The following is a 19,736-nucleotide window of genomic DNA, read 5'->3' as shown; positions in this document are numbered from 1 at the left end:
TTTCTTACTTCTGCAGAACACAAAAGAAGATATATTGAAAAATGTTTCAGTGTTTTGTTTTTTTTTGCCCATTTTATATCCCACTGACTTTTACTGCCTGCTCAGAGACAGCACAAATAGTCTTTAAAATAACGTTTGTGTTCCACGGACAAAAAGGAAATCATAGAGGTTTTGAATGACATGAGGGTGTGTACATAAAAGACACAACAATAATTTTTAGGGTGAAACATACAAAATAAACAAGAACTAGTCCTTGAAATCAACAAACTGCTTTTTGTTCATAATGTTTCTTCACACCTAAAAAATGCTTCATTTCAAATTCTTATCACTATAAACTAGTTTATGAAAAATTCCTTGCATTTCACTTCCAAGTCACTTTAAACAAAGTCCTCAGCTAAAGGAGTACACATATTTACATACACACACACTTATATATATGTATATATATATATATATATATATGTATATATATATATATATATATATATATATATATATATATATATATATATATATATATATATAACCACAGTGACACATCAATGGTGCTGATATGTTTTTATGAAATTTACATTATCGTTTAAAGTACTTCCTCATTCACAATACCGTAATCATCTATCCTGCTTCACGGAAATGGCAAATCATTTTTCCTGGCAAATGAACAGAAGACCAAACAAACCGATTGGTCCAGATCCAATACAGCCTGTAAGTACTGTTTCAGTAGTTAATTAGTAATGAGACAATAATGTACTTACAGACATTCTGATCAAGATAAAAAAAAGCCCTAACTACCTGCTCATGTGGACCTATGTTAATGAACAATAACACACATTAAAAAAATCATGACTTACCTTTAATATATCCCCACGTTTAAAACTCAGCTCATCATCTGCAGTGGCTTTGAAATCATACTTGGCAATGGCCTCCATGATACAGCCGGATGGACACCTGTGTGGTAAGGTAGAAAGCAGTGGAAGATGCCTCCTGATGCAGTTTATATCCCTGTTGTGGACCAGAGGACCAGACAATGAGATCTCAAAAGCGAGGATGAGCACAGATCCAAGAAGACACAATGATCTCCACCTGCCTCTCTCTCTCTCTCTCTGTGCGTGTCTGACAGCCCCGCGTCTCTCCTCCCGTCGCGGTCCTCACATAAAGATCACGGCGAGAAACCTGCGAACAAAGTACAGTCTTTCTGAAGATCCGCCAGGTCTCGATAGTGTTGATCTAGTGTTCTAGATTGTTCAATGTGCCGCGCCCCGCGCTACAACTAGCATTAAAAAGCAAACGCTCCCCATAAAGAGGAAGGAAACCTCTCCGCTGATGTCTCAAGCGGCCAATTACGCGCCGCGACCAGAGCGGACCGTCCAATCCGATCAGCGCGTCGAAAAGGCGTCAGCCAATCAAAGCCCTAGAAGGGGCGTCAACACCCAATTGGCTTCGTTCCGTCACAGCGTTCACGAACGCAAGGCTCGATAACGTCATAGCGCTATAGAACGTGCACAGAATAATATTATTTTGAGCAAATGTCAAGAATTGCGCAGACATAAGTCAAAGTGTAAAAGCAGCTATGTAAACGAGCTGCAATGTATTAAATAAATCAGATCTGTAGCAGAGAAAATTGCGTAAATGACACCGGAAATGCTTTGGATGTTATTTAAAGCACAAGCTACGTTATCGTACATTTTAATCATATCTATATCTTACACAGTACTGCAATTCAACAGACAGAATTTGACAACGGCACATTATTGTCTGACGCTTGAATGTCGAAATAACATGATTTACCATCATATAACAGAATCGCATACACATTCGTGTTAAAAAATATATATATTAATCTTAAACGGCAAAAAAGTGATATTGTTTAACATTAGGCTACATATACATACAGTAACGCTGCATAAAACTAACTTTCAAAGTCAAAATATTATACGCAAGTTTATTAAGTAACGTTAGTTATATTTACACTGCATCTTTTAAATGATAATAAAAAGTTCCGAAGGTTCTAGTTTAAACATCCCATGATTTAACGTTAGTCTAACTTTTCAAAAAAATAACACAAGAGAATACGTTCTGTCAACTTCTTGTCAACATGATTTCTTTATTATAAATAATAGCGAACAGCGGTAAAGTATAGAAAAGCACAGAGGCCTTATGGCCTTTGCTTATGTTAACGTGGAAAAATAACATAGACGCTGGCCGTCAGAGAAAGGCTTTAATTTCTTATACTCACTCTTGAAAACAGCTGTGAGGGCCAACACTCGCGCTCTCGTTTTCAAGACCCTAGAGTCCTCTCTAATTGTCTTTAATTGTTGATGAGGCTGAGCTCTTCCTCCTCGCCCGACTTGAAACGGTGAGAAACTGCTGTATTTTTCTGTTTATTTCCGTTTCCTCTTTGATACGGCGACGACCGCACGTTTCAGCTTCCGCCTGCCCCTGGTGGACGAGGTGAGTCATTACATACAGTTTCATAACAAGGTCCAATGATGCTCAATAACAGAGCGCCATCCTCTGGTCAAACATCAAGAGTGTCTTCATTTTACAGGGAATAATAAACATCGCTTGTTTGGCGAAGATCAGAACATTGCTTGAAACTGCATTATCTTACACTACCCTTAAAATTAATCGTGGCTTTACTACAGATAAAACCAAAAAACATAGTTAAACAATGGTAACCACAAATTAGCCATGGTTTTCCCACACTAACCATAGTTTAACCATGGTATTTGTAGTAAAACTGTAGGCTAGTTATACAAATGGTAGACAATACATCAATACACTTTTACTATAATCATTTTTGTAAGAATAAGACTCAAATGGTATATAGTGAAGGCCTGTTATTAAAAGTGTAAATTCGGTAGTGTACTTGTCACTATCATTGCATTGTTGGGGAGCTTGTATTTTATGATGTTGTGCCCATAAAAGTGAATGGATTATAAGTAGATTTATTAACAAGTAAGTAGCTCCTTATTTTAATTGACACGGGTGTAAACGAGGCTGTGAACGGTAGGCCTAGAGGTTCATTTGACTGTAGGCCTGTTGTTTATTAACAAGGCCTATCGATTGTTCAGCTAACGAAACGTCTGACAAATACTTTCAGTGCACAACACTTCATCAAACAATTTTGAAAGTGGTGAATTTGGAAAATGACAAGGCCTTCACACAGTGCGTGTCGTAGTAAACTCTTTCAGTTTACCATCACAGATTAAGGTTAGCCATATATAGGCCAGTAATTCTTTTCAAATGATGCCTGACTTTAAAGTCAGATCAAAACCATGACATGTGGTCCACCTGCAACATTACCCCTCAGCCTCAGTCTTTACAAAGAGGCTAATTACTTAAAGAGTATCAATTATTAGGAGTTTAAAAATTACATTTAATGTAACATGCAACATATAGCTCTTTATAGCACATACACATTTGTTATATTTTAGCTATAGCCTATATATATGCACGTTATTAACTGTCTGTAGGTAGCCTATCTAATAATAGGCCCATCTAGAATTAATCTACCTTCGGGCATATAAATACAGGTCCTTCTCAAAAAATTGGCATATTGTGATAAAGTTCATTATTTTCCATAATGTAATGATAAAAATTAAACTTTCATATATTTTAGATTCATTGCACACCAACTGAAATATTTCAGGTCTTTTATTGTTTTAATACTGATGATTTTGGCATACAGCTCATGAAAACCCAAAATGCCGGTCTCAAAAAATTAGCATATTTCATCTGACCAATAAAAGAAAAGTGTTTTTAATACAAAAAAAGGTCAAGCTTCAAATAATTATGTTCAGTTATGCACTCAATACTTGTTCGGGAATCCTTTTGCAGAAATGACTGCTTCAATGCGGCGTGGCATGGAGGCAATCAGCCTGTGGCACTGCTGAGGTGTTATGGAGGCCCAGGATGCTTCGATAGCGGCCTTAAGCTCATCCAGAGTGTTGGGTCTTGCGTCTCTTAACTTTCTCTTCACAATATCCCACAGATTCTCTATGGGGTTCAGGTCAGGAGAGTTGGCAGGCCAATTGAGCACAGTAATACCATGGTCAGTAAACCATTTACCAGTGGTTTTGGCACTGTGAGCAGGTGCCAGGTCGTGCTGAAAAACGAAATCTACATTTCCATAAAGCTTTTCAACAGATAGAAGCATGAAGTGCTCCAAAATCTCCTGATAGCTAGCTGCATTGACCCTGTCCTTGATGAAACACAGTGGACCAACACCAGCAGCTGACATGGCACCCCAGACCATCACTGACTGTGGGTACTTGACACTGGACTTCAGGCATTTTGGCATTTCCTTCTCCCCTGTCTTCCTCCAGACTCTGGCACCTTGATTTCCGAATGACATGCAAAATTTGTCCAAAGGTCCAGTGCTGCTTCTCTGTAGTCCAGGTCAGGCGCTTCTGCCGCTGTTTCTGGTTCAAAAGTGGCTTGACCTGGGGAATGTGGCACCTGTAGCCCATTTCCTGCACACGCCTGTGCACGGTGGCTCTGGATGTTTCTACTCCAGACTCAGTCCACTGCTTCCACAGGTCCCCCTAGGTCTGGAATCGGTCCTTCTCCACAATCTTCCTCAGGGTCCGGTCACCTCTTCTCGTTGTGCAGTGTTTTTTGCCACACTTTTTCCTTCCCACAGACTTCCCACTGAGGTGCCTTGATACAGCACTCTGGGAACAGCCTATTCGTTCAGAAATGTCTTTCTCTGTCTTACCCTCTCGCTTGAGGGTGTCAATGATAGCCTTCTGGTCAGCAGTCTTACCCATGATTGCAGTTTTGAGTAATGAACCAGGCTGGGAGTTTTTAAAAGCCTCAGGAATCTTTTGCAGGTGTTTAGAGTTAATTAGTTGATTCAGATGATTAGGTTAATAGCTCCTTTAGAGAGCCTTTTCATGATATGCTAATTTTTTGAGATATGAATTTTGGGTTTTCATGTGCTGTATGCCAAAATCATCAGTATTGAAACAATAAAAGACCTGAAATATTTAAATTGGTGTAAAATGAATATAAAATATCTGAAAGTTTAATTTTTATCACTACATTATGGAAAATAATGAACTTTATCGCAATATGCTAATTTTTTTTGAGAAGGACCTGTAAATAAATAAATACACTGGCTATTCCGAAAAAAAAAGATGTTTACAAGTCTCAAAATTATGATTAATATGTGATATATTAATATGCGCAATAAAGGCATTCAGTTAATGCATGTACATGACACTTACATGACATTCTGGCTGACATTTTTGTGTAAATATGCAAATTATTATACAGCACTTTCATTCAGGCTAAACAGACTATTAACGAAAATATACAATCGTAAGTAACCTATATTAGCGTTCATTTAGACAAACCATCTGCTGTTTGTGAGCTAAACGCGTAGGCTGATCAGTCTCCTCCAGGATTTACATATCAAAACAACATTTATGTTTCCATTTTTTCACTTCGCAGACACTTCACTCCCTGATTAAACCGCTCACTAATTGCAGGGACAGTCCCAGTGAGGAAAGACGCGCAAATGATGCGGTTGAACTGACAGCCCAGATGGGCTCAGCTGCTGAGAATGACTCCGATTGAGACACAACTAGCAGTTGTGTGCAGTTTCTCGTTTCTTTAAACAGTGGAGCAGCCCAAAGTGCCCAGATGGATGATGTTCGTCACGTCAGCAGGATCATAATAACCATCAGACAGCAGATCAGACGCTACATCGAGCTCGACCCTTCAGATCACACACACAAACTCCTTTTATTCCAGCAAGCCTCACAGATGTTCAGGCAACTGGGAAGAGACGAGAACGAGCGCGTTAACCTCGCAGGAGAGACGCTTTAATCCGACCAGTGTATCAGAGCACACACTGGCGATGTTGGAGAACATGGTTCGTGAAGGAGCTGTCAACTAGTGGCACGCGCTTCAGAGGACGAATTCAAGGCGAAGAGAGACCTCTATACCTGCAGTGATCCTCTAAGCACTGGAGATTATCATATAAAGGTAATTTCATGACAAATGAGATGACATTTGATGTTTTACACTAACCAAAAGTACCAAAAAGTGTTTGTGTGCCATGTACCATGTCATTATTACATCATAACATTTATTAAGATACTATGTTGGAGTACCATGTAAATGCTATGGTATATTAATATTTATTTATTTAAATGGTAAGAATGATGATAAGGCAGTTAAAAGAAAGGCGGTAGCCTAATACATTTTCGTGTATGTACATCTGAGAAAAATGGTAAGATTGTTTTTACATAGGCTAGCTCTTCTGATAGCCTAACAAAAGGCGAAATAGATTAAAATATCCTAAGTATAAATTGTCCTTATTTTTTAATGTTAAAATCATTCTCTTTTCAGGATTCTCAGGATAAAAAGTGAGAATATTTTATGAAAAAAAAATAATAATAATAATAATTTGGTAAAATAACAATAATAAAAAATAATAATAAAAACCACCGCATTAAACATTTATTGACAAATTGAACTCGGACGCCCGTAGTGTTTTCTCCTCTTTTCCTCTGTGGACACACAGCGCCCCCTCGTGGCCCACTGTGAGTCCCCAGTGTGAGAATCTGGGAGAAATCTAAAAGTGAAGACGTCAAAACACTGTTGTCAGTGAAACAGACAGTTGATCCTAAAACAAACCCCAGTCATAATCCTGAAAAGCCTTGGACAAATCCATAAGATAACTTGCTCGGATTAATGTTGTATTTCAGTGTCAGTCCAGATGTGATGGTTTACAAAGACCTCGGTAAGTGTTTAATATAAGTTTAAGTTTGTAAGATTGTATAGAATTAATTAGATGTTGTGACAAATATATTTTCTTACATGTACATTTAGCAGACACAGAGTTAGAATAGAGAGTGCTAGAGTTAGAGGGTCAAATGTGTTTTAAGGACTGCTGGGATTGAGTTGGGGAGGTCATTCCACCAGGAGGGAACATTTAATTTAAAAGTCAGTGAAAGTGATTTTGTGCCTCTTTGCACAATCAAGCGTCGTTCACTCACAGAAAGCAAACTTCTAGAGGGCACATAAGTCTGAAATAATGAATGGCTGCAGAGCCAGTGGTGGCTTTATAGCCAAAGATGAATGCCTTGAATTTTATGCGAGCAGCTATTGGTAGCTAGTGCAAATTGATAAACAGAGGTGTGACATGCATTCTTTTCGGCTGGTTAAAAATGAATCCTGCTGCCACCTTCTGGATTGATTCTAAAGGGTTTGATAGAACGGTCTGGAAGACCTGCCAAGAGAACATTGCTATAGTTCTGCCTGGACAGAACAAGAGCTCGAACAAGGAGTTGTGCAGCATGTTCCTGATCTTTTGATACTGAATAAAGCAGTTTTAGTAATGTGGTCTGAGAAAGTCTGATCATCAATCATCAAACTCCAAGGTTTCTGGCGGTTTTTAAAGGAGTTATGGTCTTAATATGTAAGCATTTTTCTTAATATGTCACTTAAAATATCTTGACATGTAATTCAATCTCATATGACAGATAGGATTCTGTTGTTAATCACATCTGTGCATTTGTGTTTTATGGTCAAGTTTGCGATGGATTTCAACGTGACCTTCCCTGAGAACTCCAGTGATGAGAATAACTCATCTCAACATTTACATGCAGGTAAATAAACTGTATATTTATATTTATTTATTTAATTATTGTCTGGCAACCTGAATGTGCGTCATGTTGCAAAATGACAGGCTTTATCAACGACTAATTAGCTTAGACCAACAAAAGACATTTTATGGGTCAAGTAGCTCTTCCGTTTTCTAGCATCATTTTCTTAATTGGATTAATTTGCGGTTCTCTGCTTGTGTCAAGCTCTTGACTCACAGGCTTTGTGGCTGGGATAATGTTCAGTAATTATGACAGGATGATCAGGAGCCTGAGATTGAGAGGACCTCAATCATTCTGACAGGGCTTATTGTGGGATAATATCCAGCTTATTATATGGCTACTTAGCTCATAAATGAATGCCTAGAAATATTGTTAAAATTAGTTTATTATGTGGAAATAATGAGACTGCAGAACACATTTATTTTTCTGTATTCACAGTTATGAATAAAAAAATTGATTACCAGGGACAGTAGTCAAATATATCATTTAGTGGTTAAATATTTACACTGCTATTCAAAAGTTAGAGTTGCAAGATGGTTTTTTTATGTTTTGGAAAGATGTCTCTTATGCTCACCAAGGTTGCATTTATGTGATCAAGAATACAGTAAAAAACAGCATTATTGTGCAATGATATTATACTTTCAAAGAACTGTTTTTGTAATTTAATATATTTATTCCTGTCGCATTATAACTCCAGTCTTCAGTGTCACATGGTCCTTCAGAAATCATTGTGATATGCTGATTTACTGCTCATTTCTTATTATAACCAATGCTCAATATTTGTGTGGAAACTGTGAAACATTTTTCCAGGATTCTTTGATGAGCAGAAAGTTAGAAATATCAAATGGAATTCTTTCATAATATTATAAATGCATTAACTGTCATTTCTGATCAACTGATTTCATTCTAACAGAATTAAACTCATTTCTTTAGGAAAAAAAACATCCCACTGACTCTAAATGTTTGAGCAGCAGTAGTGTGCGTACACACACACTCTCAAAAAGCTAAAAAACAATGAATTCTTTAAAAAAGGATCTTGATGCTGTAAAATATTCTCTTCTTTTCCTGCAGACACTGACGAACAGTATCACAATGTCCTCATGCCAAGCATTTATGGAGTCATCTGCTTCGTCGGCATAATAGGCAACTGCATCGTCATCTACACAATCGTCAAAAAAAATAAATTCCGGGCACAGCAGACAGTGCCTGACATCTTCATCTTCAGCTTATCCATCGCAGATCTTCTGTTTCTCCTAGGCATGCCGTTCCTCATCCACCAGCTGGTGGGAAACGGTTCGTGGTGTTTCGGGGCCACCATGTGCACCGTCATCACAGCACTGGACTCCAACAGCCAGATCGTGAGCACCTACATTTTGACGGTCATGACTTTGGATCGATACTTGGCCACGGTTCATCCCATCCGCTTCAACCACATACGCACTCCGTGCATGGCCGTGGCGGTCGTGGGCCTGGTGTGGATCCTCTCGCTGCTGTCCATCACGCCGGTGTGGATGTACGCCGGCCTCATGCCCCTGCGGGACGGATCGGTGGGATGCGCTCTGCTCCTTCCCAACCCTTCCACAGACACGTATTGGTTTACTCTCTACCAGTTTGTGCTGGCGTTCGCTTTACCGTTGGTGATCATTTGCGTGGTGTTTTTCAAGATCCTCCAGAACATGGCCGCTACGGTGGCTCCACTTCCCCAGCACAGCCTTCGTGTGCGCACTAGAAAGGTCACTCGGATGGCCGTCGCCATATGCCTGGCGTTCTTCATTTGCTGGGCGCCTCATTACATCTTGCAACTGGCACATCTGAGTGTGCAGCGGCCCAGTTATGCTTTTCTGTACGCCTATAATGTGGCCATTAGCATGGGCTACGCCAACAGCTGCATCAACCCACTGCTCTACATCATGCTGAGCGAAACCTTCAAAAGACAATTCATTGTAGCCATCCGTCCGGCGCACAAAGACTTCCGGGTTGATCCGGCTGAGGGGAGTGTGAGTCTCCGTCTGGCCCCTGATGGACTGCAGCAGTCTCAGTCCTCCCGCGAGCTGCTGCCGGTTACCGTGGCTGTGCACTGAAATGGCACTAACGCATGCTGAACTCTACAATGAGCATACAGCCGAAAAGATGTCTATGAAGAGTCGTGTGGAATTGCTCATTAACAGTTTGTGGTATGAAAAGGATCCGTGATGATGCACATTTTCCTTGGTATATATTTGTGCAGTGAAAGAGGTATGAAGTATACACCATCTACTTATAGCAACCCTTTTACATTGCAGTGATTCAATACCTTGCAGTAGCATTTACAGCCATTAGTTTTCTGTAAATGGGCTTCTTATAAGTCTCCTTTTCTTACCAAGGGTGCATTAATTTGACTTTTGTCGATTTAAAGGGTTAGTTCACCCAAAAATGAAAATTCTAGTACGTTCTTAATTACTCGCGCTCCTGTCATTCCAAACCCGCAAGACATTCGTTCATCTTCGGAACACAAATTAAGATATTTTTGATGAAATATCAAAATATAATTTATGTATTTAATCCAGTTCTATTAACCAGTGTCTTTGCTACTGACCTTTGATCCAATTCAGCCATACTAATTAACAAAAATGACACCATTTGTGTATAATTTTTGTTATTGCTGAATAGTGTTGAATTTTCTTGTCCTGCATCATATTCTTCATGCAATTTTTGTAAGCTGCGCCTTCTACTGTACAGACGTGAATTCATTTCACTTTACTTAACTAAGCTTAATTTTCTGCAGTGTCACAGGATCCTTCAGAAATCGTTCTTATATTGTGATTTAAAAAAAAAAAAAAAACACAAAAAGGACATAATATATACATATATAAAATATGTGTTTAATTTTTTTCTGTGGAAACTGTGATACATTTTTTTTTTCAGTGTTCTTTGATGAATAGAGAATTCAAAAGACCAGCATTTATTTGAAATGGAAATCTTATTATGAATGTCACTTTTGCTGTGTCCTTGATGAATAAAAGAATGAATTTCCTCTGCAGCTAAACAATTTTATCCACTCACATAGAGGCATATAAATATGACAGGTATATTTTCTCCTTCCTATGTCTATCTTTATTTTTATCTCGAAAGAGATTTGCTGGTTTTACATTATTTGAAACAAGAGAGTATTGTCAAGTAATTGAAGATGGTTCTTCTGAACTATTCTTCTGTTTGAACTCGATCGCTGCTTTATTTTGGAAATACAACTCTTGTTTTTGTTGTCGTTGTAAATGTGTATGTGATTTGATATTCGATATTTGATATTCCATGTGTTACGTTGTCCTCTTTGAACATATTGATGTATTAAATATTTTAAAATGTCTGTACATGGATGTAAATATCACCACAAAATTGTCCTTTATTGTAACTCTGTATCAGTAAAAAGATACAGTAGGCTATGTCAAAATTGTGTGTCTGTGTGTGTGTGCAGAACAACACTAATATAGGCCATAGTTTTCACAATGCCAGCCACTGTTCTTCTGAAAAGAGAATTTTCTCCTTTATATGGTCATATTCTGTTACTGAAACAATGTACAAACTAACTATATTCTCATCAGCAGTTCAAATGTTAGAAGGTTAGGACGATTCCAAGGGCCCGGTGTTAGAGCCCCACCCCCCAGAACACGGCTACTACCGAGGGCCCCCCCTGAGTAAATATATACAAAACAATAGCGGGACCCTGGCAACACCTATATTCAATAAACTTCCTCTGGCTCTATAAAGGCGCTTCCATTGAGAGGAAGTAATTATCTGAAAATATGTGAACTAAATAGAAGAGCTCACGTCAAGAATCATAATGAATGTGTAAACTGTGACAGGAAACGAGTCCAGGTTTAGTTTTGTCTCTGGGGAATGCTGTGAACTCATGTCGCGTTTATTTCATGCTGTGCTCAGAGAATGTGTAGAATATTTGGTTTGTCATCCATGAAGTGGCCTTGTGTTTTATTAAATGGAGTGCGCAAGTGAATGAATACACAATGCAATAACATTGAGTGCTTGAAACATTGTTATAGAAATGAGCCGAACTTTCACAACGATTGTGCCTATATCCAGAAGAGCTTCAAGATTTTCATCAGTCACCCGTCAGTGTCCCCATAGTTCAATACCCAGATAGCACACGTACGTCTGCAAGATGTCTGTTATTCTAACATTATCCACCTCGTTTTCCCTGTGAGCGTGGAAGTGTGTACATTTTAATGTGTCTTCTGCTGTCAGCTATGTTAAGCTGTAAAAACAGTTTATTATCAAGCAGAAGCCCCACACATTTATCCACCTTTTTTTTTCAACTTCAAGGCTTTATTTGCTGCTAAAGGGAAATAACTGGAAGAATAACACTGTGCAGTAAACAGTAAAACTGTGTGCTCATAATTAAGACAACACATAAAAATTAATTTGGTGAGACACACCAATTTACTATATCAAGAGGCAAAACAAACGGTTTTGTACAGCTAAAAATAGCTGGACACAGATGAGACCAGAAGTTAGACCAACAGGATCTACAAATGGCCACGGCCATTTTTATATGAAGAAAATGGTGGATAGGTCTTGACGACTACAACAATGACCCCCTCTCTAGAGATAGATTGCAGGTGTGGCCTGAGCTTCCAAAAAAAAAAAAACACCATCTTTTTGGTCTTGTAGGTGTTCAGATGTAGATGGTTAGATCTACACTACAAAGTCTTAACTCTTGTACTCCCCCTCCTGACGATACCTGATATACCCCACAATTGCAGTATCATCAGAAAACATCTGCAAATGAAGCGACTCCGAACTGTTTTTGAAGTTCAAGGTGTAAAGGGTGAACAAAAAAGGGGATAACACAGTCCCCTGAGGTGCACCAGTGCTGTTGATCACCACGTCAGAGGAACAGTCACTCAGTCTGACACACTGAAAAATCTCTAAAAAAGACTCTTGAGGAAGTCTTTTATCCATTTCACAAAGTGTTGTTACACCCCCAAATCTGCCTGCTTTTCACTCAGAAGTACAGTAGGGGGTGTACAGTGTTGGAACGCACTAGAGAGAGAGAGAGAAAAAACATGATTCTGTACCGTTCCCTTTTTCCAGATAAGATATATGTTACAGATAAAGAAATGCATCCTTCACTCCTACCTTCTCCTGATAAGCAAACTATAGGTAGAGAGAATGATGAATCTGAGGCTGTAACAAAGGCTGTTCTGAGGGTGTTCTAGTGTCTTCTTTATATGCAATTTCAAGGCTACTGGCCTGTAATCATTTAACACTAAGGGGTGTGCCTTTCCAGGAACTGGTATGATACATGCGGTCTTCCACAGTGATGGGATTTTCCCACCTGCAGGCTCAGGTTAAAGGGGCACTGCCAATTCAGGCCTTAAAGTGGGATATGACCACTTTATGATGTTGCTAAAAATAACATTATTTTGTATATTTGGTGTAATGCAATGCGTTTATACAGTTTAAGGTAAAAAAAAAAAAAAACACATTATTTTCCGCACAATGTACATTATTGTTGCTCCTTTATGCCCCGCCTTTCTGAAACACATTGATTTTCACAAAGCTCATCGTTGTGAAAAGCGAGGTGTTCTCTGATTGGCCAGATATCCAGTGACTGGCCGAATGCCACAAGTGTGTGATGGAAATGTTAAGCCCCAACATACTGTGATGCCGTGTCCCGGTCAGAACACCCGCGCAACAAGACGTTGCATTGACGTTGCATTGCACACTCCAATGCACTTTTGAATGAAGTCAAGTGAAGGGACATACAGCCAAGTATGGTGACCCATACTCTGAATTCGTGCTCTGCTTTTAACCCATCCCAAGTGCACACACACACAGCAATGAACACACACACACACACACACACCATGAACACACACCCGGAGCAGTGGTCAGCCATTTATGCTGTGGCACCCGGGGAGCAGTTGGGGGTTCAATGCCTTGCTCAAGGGCACCTAAGTCTGGGTATTGCCAGTCCGAGACTCAAACCCACAACCTTGGGGTTAGGAGTCAAACTCTCTAATGACTAGGCCACAACTTCCCAAATGGAACAAATGGATGGAACATATTTGTTTGCTTCAAACTTAAATCATGGCCAAATATCCTGTGACGTCCACTTTGCAGGGCACTTACGTGTAAGGGAAACAGGTCAATTTAGCTCAAAGGGAATCATTTAAGATTTTAAAGGGAATTTGAACAGAATCACTGTTTCACGGCTGATCACTGCGATTCACTGAACGAGCCGTTTAACATCAAATCTGCGCTGGATACTAATATCCAAACTATAGTGAAAACACTATCAATTAGCACAGTAACAAGATCGGCAGTTTAAGACATTAACTTGTAAGCACAAAACACAAGATACTTCTCTTTTCAATATGAATAAGGCTTTATTAGATAAATCTAAGACATATAAACGCACGCACACACACATTCACACAAGTTGCAGGAAGGTCGAAAGTTAGGGAAAGATGAGTTTAAGAGAATGGAAATATGGAATCCCAAGTTTACAGCAATACGTTAAATTGCATAAACATGAACAACCATCAATCACGTAATTAGCGCTCGCATTGAGTTCCTCAATGAGGTTAAAATTATATTAGATACACCAGTAAAGGTCACAGTCTGGAGGTAAAGTTACTTGCATCTCCTGTGAAGAAGGAGCCTCGGTGAAAGGGCTATCCCGAGGTCGTTGATTGGCTGGAAGTTCAGTCTCTGAAGTGACGTCTTGGGAAGCCCGTGGTTGTTGGGCGTTGGCTGAAAGTGCAGAGTCGTGTTCGCTGGTTGAAGTTGAATGGACGTTACAAAACTTAACTCAGAACACGAAACTCTCAAACGGAAAAGAAAATAAATAAAGTTTGACGAGACTAGGTTGTGTTCCTTCTCATAGTAGCAGCAGGCAGGCACGCTGGAACCGCGCTCAAAGAACAATGATGACTACCGCATGGCTAGATGCTACAAGCTAAAGCTATGTAGCAATGCTACAAGCTAAGAGCAGGCATGACTAATAGCACGAGCAAGGCTGGAACTAAAAGCCGACATGGCTAATAGCAGCAGCTAGGGACTAAAAGCAAGGCATGACTGATAGCACAAGCAATGCTAGAACTAAAAAGCAGACTTCATGGGGTCCAAAGTATTTAAAACTTCCTTGTTGGCCACCCCTTAAATGTTGCCTTGACCAATCAGATATGGTATTGAGTCTGGGGTATCATAAATCATTTGTTTATCTTACCAAGCATGTGGTTCTTGCCTCACAGGGTCTAATTTTGGACATGATTCCTATAACATGATTATGATATAGTTTACAAATAAATGATTGTCAGGACAATATCAAGCAAGAAAATTCGATTATGTCAATACTAGACATGACTATGTATCCTATAGTTATCAAAAGACATACACAATAAGTGATTATACATGATAGTCAAATGTGTGGGTTACACATAAATGAATATGGAGTTAAGCAATGGAATGATTTATTCATAAGTCTTTTTTGAGTTCATTCTGGTCCATATATAATGTATAAAAAGCAGTTTCTTTGCCATTCTTTGGCAAAGGGACTTTTCTGTGAAGACAAAGGTTTAAAGCCCTTCCCCCTTAGGAATTTCAGTCTGGTTCTTCTGGGTGGGGGAAGTCACTGCAAGTATTTAACTTGATCTCCTGGGTTTACATGTGATGTCCAGCATTGCATTCCAATCACGAACAATAAATTTGACAATCTCTTCTTCAAATTAAAATTGTCAATAATTGTTATATTGGTGTTAATGTTGAAAGCTGTTGTGAGAACAAGTTGGTTGGTTGGTTATCTTGCTTGGTTCTTGTGGCACTAGAACTGATTTATGACTTCCTGAGGAGTTCGGCTCTCGTTTCAATGCACACAGCTCTGATAGACTCTTTGATTTGTCTGATTCGACTCATTTCTGCTACATACGTATGAATAGAACAAAATGTCTGAAGCCATAAGAGAAACATACAAAATGTGCAGAGCAGGGGGCGCAAGGACTGGAATTTAGTCTATACTGATAAAAACTCACGTTTGAATCATCAGTGGCAAATCCTTTAAATATGTAAATGTACTTACAGACTGTGAGTCAGAAAATCTGCCATTGTAGTCTTCTCTCCCAGGATCAGGAAAAAGTCCTCCATAAAATGCACTGCACACATCTGAATATTTGCGTTGCACTGTTCTGGAACAGTTTTGTAAATACAACTTAACCACTGAGTTCTAGTTGTGTCCCCTTTTTGTGTTTCCTCTGTTCTCTTCCCTTTTTACCAGCTCCCGCTCTCTTTCTGATTGCCAACAGGTATTCCTCTAATTAATTGCCAACTGCAAACAGGTGTGCACACAGGACCGGCAAAAGACAGACAAGCAGCAGTACATCAAGGCAGACACACACACACACACACTCACATACCCACACACGGCCTAAGGGCCGTAACAGAGACAAAAAAAAATAGTTTTGCTTTCACAACGAAACAGTGTCTCCACAATATGGCACCAGCGGCAACAGCGAAAATCAAAGTTACGCCTTTCTTCTTTCTTTGACTGAACATTTGAGCGGCATTATGCAAATATTCCCGCTTTGTGATGTAGACATGTGGGGCGTGTTTTAACGAGGCGTTTTAGGGTGTGGATGAGTCTTAACTTTGATAAAGAATATCTCTTTGGGTTTGAGACTGTAGTCTTTGCAACTTTACAGATCTTCTTTATACACCAAGAGCTTGTAACACTTGGAAAACCCTGTGGGGACCCCGTGCTGTTGACTATAGTGAACACTGAACACTTAAAATAATAAGAATAATAAATTAAAGTTGTACACAAGTAAGAGCAGTGCTCTTGTTCATGAGAAATGAACATGCAGTAGACTCGGTCCTGAATATAAATGCTGCAATGCATTTCACCCTCTAGACTGTATGTCATACCATCTCATTATGTTTCTGACAGTTTCTTCTTGACAGTTTCAGTGGCAGAGATTGCTGTGGTCTGCATCTGCATCAATACATAATGATGGTCTGGTTTTCTAAGAAGCGCATTGAGTGTGATTTCTGGGAGCACTCGTTGGATGTAGCCTTGGGCTGTATAGAGCAGTTCTTCAGGTGAACAACAGCCACCATCATTTAATATCATAGAAGGTTTATTTTTTAGAACAAAACAAAACAAAAACAGACTGTTATTGATAGTGTTCATTCACTTTATTTCGTTTAACTATGTGAAGAGGAAAAATCCTTACTGTGATTTCTACAGAAACAGGCATCATGTCCTGCTCTTCACTGATGGACACTTTCACTTTCAGTCGATGAAGGAAACTCATGATCAGAGCTACAATGAGCATAAATGCACACATTTTACAAATGGATAAAAAGAATGTAACAAATTGGTTCCCTGTAAAAAAAAATAAAAAATTGTAACCTTAAGAATGTGCTCCATGCGGATATTAAATAGACCATCTATTGTACACTTCAAGAAGTGTTTTCAGTTTTCGATGATTGATTCAATGTTCCTGCATAAAACAGACCTATTTAGTACAATAACAACACATTTCCCTTTGGTATGTGGCCTTGAGGCAAAACCGCAGCGATGGAAGGAAATGAAGTAACATTTAATTAATCCCAAGCTACAAAAGGTGAATGTTTTATTTAAATCTTACTAAATACAATGCTACATTTTACTAAACAATTGATTATAAAACACTGAAAATATATATTTACATAATGCACCTAATATATTTTTACTTGATGTACCCTTTATTTAAATATATTGGTTGTGGTCACATGACATGCAGGTAAACAAATGTAGGTTTGATAAAAAAAATGTTTAAATTTAAATGTTAAATTATGATTTTATTAATTATTAGCTTTTCATTAAACTCATAAATATGGTAGATTATGCTATTATCCTATTTAAATCAATGTGAAAAACAAGACAGGTCAATAGTAATCTAAAAGGAGTTTAATTATATTACTTATATTACTAATTACTGATTATATTGTTTATTTATAAGTAATCTACCCAGCTCTCTCTCTCTCTCTCTCTATACTGCAGTACTTCTGCTACTAAAGTTGCACTGCTTCACTTATTATAGTATAAAATAAGTTGTGTAACTGTATGACCTGCACAGGTCTGTGTTTGTATGCGTCTGCTGCACATCTAGTTACTTGTCACGAATGAATAATCTTTTGAAATGTGATGACTACTTGCAGTCCATCAATTATCACACACATCAATAATTGATCAACTTCCAGACGAATAAATCATTCCGCCCACACTCATGCCACAAGTACGATCGCGACGCCTACCATAGGTCCTGAGAACGATTTAAATGCATCTCTGGCCACTTCACTCTTATGCCCTCTGAAAGCGATCATGTAAAATAAGGATGGGAATCATGTCAGTATGACTCTCCATGCATCTTTATCGATTAAATGTCAAAATCCGAGTCTGTAAAAAGAATGAGAATGACTTTTACCTATGCTTAGGGTACCAATGCTCTTTCTGACGAGTGTGGATGAACATTTTCATGAATAATTCTTCTGCGGTTTGGAAGGACACCACAACACTAGAAGGCAAAGGGTGCCAGAGGCAGATCTCAAGGGATGCTCTCGCTGATTTTTGTGGAGACTGCCAGTCTACCTGTCTTTTTTCCCTTCTTCAAATCATGAGCACTCAGGAGAATCACTGAGTTTCTTGTTGGATCATGATTGCTGCACCGCGAGCAATTTACTGTCAAATTGTCTTGGAGATTTACAGATGCCCATTCCCACCAGAAGAACAAATAACACTCTGAAGTACTTTGCCGTACTGACTACTACAAACTGGAGGTTTTAGTTGTAGAAGTAACCTTGGTTTTTATGTGTTGTGGAGTTACCATTTCAGGCCTGGAGATGACAGATGACAGTCTTGCCATATTGAAATGCATAACAATAGCATTCCATTAGAAAACGGGGCCGTGGAGATGGAAGAGATCTATGAGTCACACAAACAGAAAAGAACACGCAGGCGAGCAATACTTTCACAAATGATTAAATCAGATGTGAGAATATTAAAGCACTAAGTAATTGGAAAGCTACGCCATTCTGGTTGACTCTGGCTGTAAGTTTAATTAATCCACTGCCAGTAATGTGAGCCAGGAGGAATACAGCCAAGGATGTTTTTGGAAGAGGAAAGACAAACCGTTTAACTACACCTTCACTGCACATCACTTTTCATTCACACTCAACTCTTTTAGGGCTTCATCAGATGATGACGGCAGTCGAAAAGGAAGGAAGCAAGGGACGAAGTATGAGAAATGAAAAAGGATGTAGACACGGTTCATTACACCGGTGCATTTTAAAGAAACAGCCCGAGCTTACCTGAAATAACAGATAAGGGGTTTTAAAGACAACTACCTTTTGCTTTTCCTTTTTCTGACACATATTGTGAAGGTTGTTTTGAAGCAAAAATGTCCAACACAATTTGTTAAATATCATTCTAATCACACACTGCACAAACAGCATTTCCAGCTTGTTCTCTGACTGCTGAAACTATGTGCTTATTTTGTACATCGGAAGCAGCAGGAATAACCATGAGAAAAATATGATCAGATGATGATGATAGTTTTGCTGAAGAAGGGTTTTATTACTAGTATTCTACAGCACAAGATTACAAGATTAGCAATGCTGTTATAATCTGTATTTGCTTTTCATTTTTGCTGGCAAAGCTCCTTTTGTTGTTTACTCTTACATTAACATTTACATGTACATTTAGTCATTTAGCAGATGCTTTTATCCAAAGTGACTTTCAAATGAGAAGCAATCAAATCAAACAAAACAGCAATAATATGTCTCGGTTAGCCTACGCAGTAGCATATCAAGTTTTTTATTTTTGTATAAAAAATAAAAAGAAAAGTGGATAGGATAGAAAAATAATAGATAATGCTAGTGATAGAGGGTCATTAAAAAAAGTAAAAATAATGAATAAATCCTATCTCCTCAGAGATTAAATGTCTTCTTTTGTCATTAGAATTTTTTTTTTTTTTTGTCATTTATTCCAACCAAAATCTAATGTCTGACATTAGTGTTTAAAGGTTTCGAAACATGTCTGTATTAAGAGGAATAACACATTAGTTGAGTTTGAGGCAACACAAA

The 19,736-nt window shown here is 38.6% G+C and overlaps 2 protein-coding genes across 3 annotated transcripts in view; one reads left to right on the top strand and one right to left on the bottom strand.

Moving 5' to 3' along the window:
• LOC113046804 (growth factor receptor-bound protein 2-like) overlaps window positions 1-2,397 on the bottom strand; it is a 34,674-nt gene extending 32,277 nt beyond the window's left edge. Inside the window, exons 1-3 of one of the 2 annotated variants that reach the window (XM_026207808.1) lie at window positions 2,237-2,397; window positions 1,084-1,173; window positions 852-1,002 (exon numbers count right to left, since the gene is read on the bottom strand). In XM_026207808.1, the coding sequence (XP_026063593.1) occupies window positions 852-929 (78 nt within the window). In that variant the 5' untranslated portion in view covers window positions 930-1,002; window positions 1,084-1,173; window positions 2,237-2,397. The remainder of the gene's footprint in view (window positions 1-851; window positions 1,003-1,083; window positions 1,174-2,236) is intronic. The other variant, XM_026207806.1, reaches the window with a different exon arrangement.
• A 5,149-nt stretch (window positions 2,398-7,546) lies between these two features.
• On the top strand, window positions 7,547-10,423 carry LOC113046803 (melanin-concentrating hormone receptor 1). Its single transcript, XM_026207805.1, has 2 exons — window positions 7,547-7,622; window positions 8,691-10,423. Exons 1-2 carry the CDS (start codon window positions 7,553-7,555, stop codon window positions 9,698-9,700), a joined length of 1,080 nt encoding a protein of 359 aa, XP_026063590.1. The 5' UTR covers window positions 7,547-7,552; the 3' UTR covers window positions 9,701-10,423.
• The last annotated feature ends 9,313 nt before the right edge of the window (window positions 10,424-19,736 follow it).

This window comes from Carassius auratus, chromosome 28, assembly GCF_003368295.1.
Source record: "Carassius auratus strain Wakin chromosome 28, ASM336829v1, whole genome shotgun sequence".
Taxonomy (NCBI): domain Eukaryota; kingdom Metazoa; phylum Chordata; class Actinopteri; order Cypriniformes; family Cyprinidae; genus Carassius; species Carassius auratus.
Note: the sequence above shows the minus strand (reverse complement) of the source record. Positions and strands in the feature narration are given on the sequence as shown.